This window comes from Nestor notabilis, unplaced genomic scaffold (assembly GCF_000696875.1).
Source record: "Nestor notabilis isolate BGI_N333 unplaced genomic scaffold, ASM69687v1 scaffold3021, whole genome shotgun sequence".
NCBI lineage: Eukaryota > Metazoa > Chordata > Aves > Psittaciformes > Psittacidae > Nestor > Nestor notabilis.
The window spans coordinates 18,714-26,763 of NW_009915916.1; the positions used below are offsets into that span (position 1 = coordinate 18,714).

The 8,050-nt window shown below is 41.3% G+C and overlaps 1 protein-coding gene across 1 annotated transcript in view; it reads left to right on the forward strand.

The window, feature by feature from the left end:
- LOC104413375 (monocarboxylate transporter 2-like) overlaps positions 1-6,404 on the forward strand; it is a 24,559-nt gene extending 18,155 nt beyond the window's left edge. Inside the window, exons 3-4 of the mRNA XM_010024348.1 lie at positions 2,362-3,237; positions 6,112-6,404. Of these exons, the coding sequence (XP_010022650.1) occupies positions 2,362-3,237; positions 6,112-6,404 (1,169 nt within the window). The remainder of the gene's footprint in view (positions 1-2,361; positions 3,238-6,111) is intronic.
- Positions 6,405-8,050: the final 1,646 nt, after the last annotated feature.

Consider the following 8,050-nt stretch of genomic DNA (forward strand, 5'->3'; position numbering starts at 1 on the left):
ATGGGGCTTGCAAGCTGTCGACCTGGACAGATGCCAGCCTGGATGCATTAACTAGGTATTTAGGCATGCGACCCCTTCTTCAAGTCTGAGGTAGAGGCAGCAAATTCCAAAGCTAAACACAAGGCAATAACAACTGCTCAGAGTTTAGTTCAATCTGTACCAATTAGATCGCCATGAAATAAAATGGGATCTAGGGTGAAGAACGTTGACTAATGCGACTAGAGGTTTTGCCTTAGCTGTAAATGTGGAGCATTGAAATATCTGGTAGAATCTTCCCTTGTTAATAAGTCAAGAACAAGATCAATAGCTACACAGCTTACTCCTGTAGCACCACTTATTTCCTTCTAATATGAGTGAGATGTATTTAATCCAGGGAAGGATGCTCCTTCGGGCACGGGCTTGCTTCTGTTCATGCACTGCCACCAATAGGCCCCTCTGTCATATCCCTGGGGAGAAAATGTGGTTATTTGAGTAATGTTTTCAGCTATGGAAAAGCTGCTGTAGTTTCTGAAAACTGGAACAAAATGGATATAAATATTTCCAACTAAAGTCAGCCTAAAGCGTAAAGTAAATTGAAAATCCAGTCAGTCAGTTTGAAACTCTCCAAATTTAATTAATGGGAAGAGCATGAGGTAATATTAAATTAGATTTGTCTGACTGGCAAATTAATGTTCACATAATAAAAAAAAATGGAGTAGATCACTGTTTAAGTGAGTAGCTGGCATCTGATTTTCCTTCTCTGCACGATATGCGCTAAGTCCCTACCAAAAATGATTCTGTGGAAATGATGGTTCAATTTCTGCCCTTACCTACCAGCCTAGGAAGTAGGGAGATAAAGTAAACTAATCCGCTGTGTTGCATCTTCCCAGGTGAAAGAAGCTGCGTTCCTATACCTGAGCACCATCAAGGGTGTTCTCTAACCAAGGCTGTGTTTTGCTTCTGTAGTCCTCAGGTCAGCCCTTTCATGGGGATTAATTTGCCCCCTTATGCATTGTGAGCAGGCTGTACTTCCCAAAGACATGCCCTACCGCATATATGGACTACTTAGAAAACGTATGCTCAGAATGTTTTATATCAAGTTTAATTTTAATCTCTTGCCATTTCCATTTATTTTTAATGCTGCAAACTTCCAAGTATTTATTTTTAAAGAATCTTAGACTCGGCAAAAATAATCATTTTATAAAACCATTCAAGCAGAAGCTATCCAACATCAGCTGAATTCTGCTGCATCACTTGGATTCTGCTCTATCAGTGACTAATGATAGTGTTCCTTAATTAATTTTGAGGACCTTGACCTTTCTAAATTCTCTTCTGTAAAGCAATATGCCTAATTATGTACTGCACAGTTAAACAAACTAATTATATAGACTAATGAACAAGAAAAATCTGCATGACCCTATTTTCAGGATTCATGTTCTCTGATATAATCACTTCAAGAATTACATTTCTGCTTTGTTCTAATGTGGCTCATTCTTTCCTGGATGATAGGGTGGAAAACATGTGGCATGATTTTTGAATGTCATTTTGGTGGAGTTCAGAAAATTTAACTTTTGAAGGAAATACTGTGCATCATAGAAGTGTTTGAAGAGATTGTTACATACCAGTACTCTCAAACAGAACCATGGAAAGTTGAGACCATGATAGCATTTGATTTCAGTGTAACTAAATTAGCAATGCAGATTTGTAATGCCATTTATATATCTAAGTGCAATAAAAATAAATTTTAATTAAAAGAAGCACTCTAGGGCGCTGCTTAATTAGCATCCTCAGTCACTGTTCTGCTGTGTACTTGCAGACCTCTTTGTCTTTTGCATCAGACCCGAATTGCTCACACCACCAAATTAGTAGCAGCTGAGAAAGGTGATGTTATTTTCTGTGCCCAGCAGCAGCGCTGGGTGCCCACCACCCGTGGAAGGGGGTGCCAGCTCCAGATGCACCTGAGAAGGATGTGCTTTGGTGGTTAGCACTGTCTAAGCCACAACAACCTTCCTCAAACTGGGAGTTGTCATTTGTTTTTTAATAGATCCACCCTGTTCTCCAGCAAGTCTGCTGCGTTTGGACAAAACCAGCTCATTGAGAGTTATAGTTTCAACTTATTCTGAAGCAAACTCTCTAGGTTTGCCACCCAAGAGATTTGCTGTGCAAGAGGATGGGTGTTCTCTGACTGCAGGTGTCTTTCTGGGATCTGGTTACCCACATACTAGCAGCTTAGGGATATCTTGAACAAAGTTCATACCCAGACTATCACGTTGAAGAGCCACCAGTGGACCAGTTGTTCATGAATTTGCCTTAAACAATGAGCTGAGGATAAATGGGTCTTGTATCTTTCCTTTGTGTCTCAACTATTGTTCTCTGTTCCAGGATTGGGCCTTGCTCTCAACCTCCAGCCATCAGTGATAATGATAGGGAAATACTTTTTGAAGAGAAGACCCATTGCAAACGGCCTTGCTATGGCAGGGAGCCCTGTGATGCTTTGCACTCTGGCTCCTCTCAACCAGTTCCTTCTTGACAGTTTTGGCTGGAGGGGCAGCTTTTTAATCCTTGGGGCAATTTTAATGAACTGCTGTGTGGCAGGAGCTCTCTTCAGACCCATCGGGCCAGGCACAGCATCAGTCAAAACTCTGGTGCCTGAGGAAGGGAAGGATGCCCTGAAACAAGAGGTCACTGAAGGTGCCATGGAAATGAGTAGTCCCATGAACCGGCCCATGAGGAACAAAACAGAAGAGGATGAAGAAAGGGACTGTTGTGAAAAAATCAACCAGTACCTTGATTTTTCCCTCTTCAAGCACAGAGGGTTTTTGATTTACCTGATTGGAAACGTGCTCATGTTCCTGGGGTTTTTTGCTCCCATTATTTTTCTGGCACCCTATGCAAAGCACATTGGCATTGACGAATATTCAGCTGCTTTCCTCCTTTCGATCCTTGCTATCGTGGATATAGTTGCCCGACCTACCACTGGCATCATTGCAAACAGCAAGTGGGTGAGGCCACGGATTCAATACTTTTTCAGCTTCTCCATTGCTTTCAATGGCACCTGCCACCTTCTGTGCCCACTGGCTTCCAGCTACGCGGGGCTCATCGTCTACTCCATCTTTTTCGGCTTGGCTTTCGGCATGGTTTGTGCCATGCTCTTTGAAACACTCATGGACCTCGTGGGAGCTGTCCGGTTCACAAGCGCTGTTGGCCTGGTCACCATTGCAGAGTGCTGCACCATACTGCTGGGGCCACCTATTGGAGGTGAGTGCATTTTCTGCCTCTGCTTCCACTGGGTTGTCACTTACATTTTAGACTCTTGGAAGCACAGTTTGTAAGAGGTTGTTTCTCTGCTTCCCACCCACTGTTTTTCCACTAGTAATTGGACAGGGAAGGCAGGTCCTAGTTATCTCCTCTCGCACCTCCTCCTTACTCCTTCCTATAGTCCTCCAGTAGAAGTCAACAGTCTGGAAATGATCTTTTAGTTCCTGATCCCTTCAACCACTTGAACTGAAGTTGCAGAAAGGGACTTCCTGCAACACCAAGAACCTTGCACTTCAGATGTCTCCTCCTGGAGACTTCTCCTGTTGCAAAAGGCTGAAGTCCACATTTAAGCAGAGTAAAACACAACAATTCTATGAAATTGCCTTGTTGAATCAAACCTAAGCCTTGCTATTTGTCTGTAAGGCTTTGAGTACTTCCTCTTATGGATTTTAGCCATCATATAATCACATTTTAGTCACATCACCACAGCCCTAAATCTATCAGATTAATAGATAAGGCTGTTCAAAAAATAATAGTAATAAAAAAGGTTTACTTTGGATGGCATGGCTTAAAATATCGAAAGGCAGAGACCCTCAAAGGTCCATGCTGACAATATTGAACCTCCAGCAGGGCTTACAGTCATCTGAAAGTAAGTGGAAGCAGTGATCTCCTGTGATTTTAACAGCCTCTGCTTCTTTCTTTCTATAGCATGTGCTCACTTCTTTTTCTACAAGGAACACACCATGTCTGGAAAACATGGGTTTTGAATTTGAATGGTATTTGGAATCTGGCATTTGGCCTAAGTAAAGCCCTTATCAAACCCGAGCTGGCTATGAAATAAATGACACTATAGATGACATCCTCTCAGTGTATAGATACTGTTATATCTGTAGGATGCCCTGTCCTGCAATTTACATTTCACCTTTGTGCAAATTTGAATACCTGGTTTGGAAACTGGTCACCTTTAAGCATGCAAAAAGGTTGAATTAATTTGTGTGTGCTCTCTGTATCTGGATGTGTAAAATTCAAACTCTGCCAATTCTTTTGATATGACAGTATTATAAAACAGTTAAAGAATGAACAGAAAGAAGTCACTTTAAATCTATCTATCTCCTAGATTCGAAACTGAGATGTGGCTGATGCTCCGTATGATACATTTTGCAGAGCCATTTAATTCTTTATATTGCCATGTAACTCATCCAGTGTGACAGAAGCAGCTGTATCCTCTCGCTGTCTTACTGATCCATTTAATTAATGACAAACAAAAGAAAATACAATTTAAAAATTACTGTTTTCTGAATCATACAATTTTCTGTGTGGAAGATTAGGTTAATGACCAGAGACTGCTAATGAGGCTAAAACTGTTCTATGCAATAATCAGTAATATTAGTTTTGTAGGTTTTTCCCCACCATTTAAATAAGCAGCAAATTTATTGGCTCTTTGGCATTTTAATAACCTACTGTAGGGTTCTGCTTTAATGAACTAAGTAAATTGTTCCCAGTGTGTTTTATGACTTTATCTTATTCTCAAAGGAAAAGAGGCAAGACGATCCTACTGTTGAATTTTCCAATACTCTGCTCATTAAAACTCTCATTGAAACCCATTTAGGAGACCTCTAGGTCATCCTGATTAGCAGAAAAGGAAAGATTGTTGCAATTAGCATTTGGTTGATGTTTCACCAGTAACATGAAAACCACAGTGCATTGACAATGGTGTTCCAAGGCATCTAGGAATGAGTCAGGAAGAACTGTGGCCAAAACCAGTTAAAAATTATTAGTTTTGTGATCAAGAAATCTATTTGGTGGCCATGAAATCCTTTGTTAGTGTAATGCAGTGGGATAATTAATCATCAGCTTTTAAACATCAGGAGTCAGTCAGGAAGTAATTAAAGGTCCTTCTTTTTAAGGAGGAGAACATATTCCAAGGAAGAGTGCTAATGGATGATGGGCCAGTTTCAAGGAGGGCTAGCTGTACTCTAAAGGCCAGGTTAGGAGTGGGTCTTACCTTAATTAGGATTTTGGATGTTAAGAATGGTCTGTGTAGCACCAGTAAATGGAATTATTGCTCAGGATCATAATCCCAGTAAGATTCACATTACATTTTGACATAATGGAGAACACTGACATTTCAATTAAGCCGTCTCCCTTCAATTGCTCTATAACTCCATGGCAGAGGCATTAGCCTTTGAGAGGAACCTGTCACATTTGTCTTGGCATTGAAATTACCTGACATTGACAGCATCATCTTTGCATTCCCTGGAACTAATGTTTTCCAGTCCCACGCAGCGCCCTTTCGTCTTTACATCACAAGTATAAATGCAGAAAGGGCAGCTGTGACCAAAAGCTGGGTCCTCTCTAATGCTGGTGAATGACCCATGGTGGAATAAATTGGAGGGTCTTTTTCAGGAGTCTGAGACAAGACTGAGTGGCCAGGTGCCATCTCACAAAGGTCATCCCAAAAGCTGCTGCTTTTGCTGTAAGCCTGATGGCTATCAGCTCAAACGGACATCCTTGTAGGTGATCACCAGAGTGACTGCTTGCAGGGTCTGATCAGGGGACTTAGTTTCTGCATGGGAAAAATAGGTATGCCTGAAAAGTCCAGACTCTGCAGTGTAGGTTCCCTGTCCCCTTCTACTTAACTGCACAAATTATTGGTGGTATTACCTATCTCAGTGTTGACTACCCACAGGATATACAGTGGAACACATGTGAAGTAGTCACAGGATCAGACTATTAGTAGAAGAGAACACAAGTCCAGAGAATGTCTTATTTTATCCTAGAGCCACAAGGGTGTCCTTTTATGTCTAGGGTCTGAAAACACAATATTCTTACCTTCATCTCTAAGCTTCTTTTTTTTTAATATATCTTTTACAGGAACTCTTATCGATACCTTTGGGGACTATAAATATATGTTCATTAAGTGTGGAGTTGTGATGGTCCTGGCAGGAACCTTCCTGTTCATCATGAATTATTATAATTATCGTATGCTTGCCAAGGAGGAAAAGGAGAGAAAGGCAAAAGAAGAGGATCCTAAATCTGTAAGGACAGAAACTGAAGGTAGAAATAACTGGACCAAAGAAACCACACAGGATGGGCCTGAGCTGGAACTTTTGAGAGCGGAACAAGAAGGACTAAAGAAGGAAGCGAATGGAACAAGTGAAGTTTAAACCTGTTCTCATGGGCTGAACGGGATATTACTTGTGGGTTGCTTAAGTGGATGCCAGTTGTGAAATCACATTAGGTTTTTTAAATTTTGCTCTATGCTCTGCCATGTCCATCCCCTTTGTTGTAGGAGAAGACTAGAACAGAAACAAATCTGGTTTCTTGTAAAGTGCCGGGACACACAGTGCAGTATCCATTTGGATACCAAAGGTCCTGCAACATTTTTTTTTAGGTGTTTCCCAGAGGGGATGAGAAATGGTGTAACTGACAGCCCAGTTTCATTCCCTGTATTACACCTCTACTCTGTGAAAGGCCAATGGCCATCAAAGTCAATGCAGAGCTCTTCCAGCAGCCTACCAGGCTTTGCATTAAGTGTTGTGGTGGCTGGACCTTCTCACTGTGCAGTCAAAACTCTTTGACTCTCTTTGACTGCAGTGTTGGAATTATCCCAGGGATATGGTGCTGCCTTCCACTAGCAGCTGCACTGACTTGCACCTGTTTCATGGAAATACAAAATAGACCTTACATTCATCTCAAGTACAACATGAAAGAGCTGCTTGAGCAGAACAAGGACAGTATCTATGCATGCATTAGGTGGCAGCAAGGCAGCCTGTCCTGTCTGGCAGCAAGCAGTGATGTATTTTGTAATAAGCAGCTGTTGCCCAAGAGCCATAGGTGCTGAGCATGGCATCACGTAGTTGAATCCTCAGCCTTTTGTGGATTTAGCTCCAAGTGACTGCATAAAAAGAACTTTTCAGACAGATCAACCAGATCCAAAGCTAACACCAGTCCAAAGGCTACGTCTCCTTTTTCTTTGCTGCAATGGTACTGTGTGATCAGATAGTATTTCTCTGTGACACTGTATCTAAAGAACTCTATTTAACTATCACTTGTGTACACAATATGAAGAATGGCTTGTAAAAAGTTTCATAAATACACTATACCCTTAAAATTTGATCACTTGTATCTTCATGTACAAAACCTTTTCTGTGAAATCTTTTGTTCCACTAAAGAATAATGGTCTTTGGCTGTTGAATTCAGTAGGACTTAAATTTTATCCTTATCTTGTATTTTCTCCGAAAAACAAAATCTGTACAATATACTTAGGCTTTTGTTGCTATGTTTTTAATACTCTTCATTTCTGTCAAGTGTATCTATGGTATTTCAGTAAAAAAAGGATAGACGGTCCTGAACATTTCCCACTCTGCATTTTGTAAGCTTTCCTCTACTTAATAAAAGTATTTTTATTGAAAATGAAATGAGTTTACATTTGCCCATTGGGATGTGTATGGTAATGCTGCCTTCCTAATCAGTAAGGAACTTATCCTTATATGGTTTCTAGTTCTGGCTGCCTGTACATGGTAATACAGCTCATGGTCTTAGCCTCTTATTCCAGGCCAACGACCAGGAGCTCTGTGCCACACAGTTTCTTTGCCATCCTGAAACATTTGGGCCAGCCTCACCCACACCTCCAATTGCATGGGCCCGTGAGTGTCAATGCAGCTGAGAATGACCTGGCAAGGATGTGACAAGATGCTTTTCATACCTTCCCACCAGGCTGTGTCAGTTAATTCTAGGAACAATGACCCAGATTCCCCAGCTGCCCTCAGGGAGGGAGCTGATGCTCTTTGTGTAGCAGAAGCCCAAAACA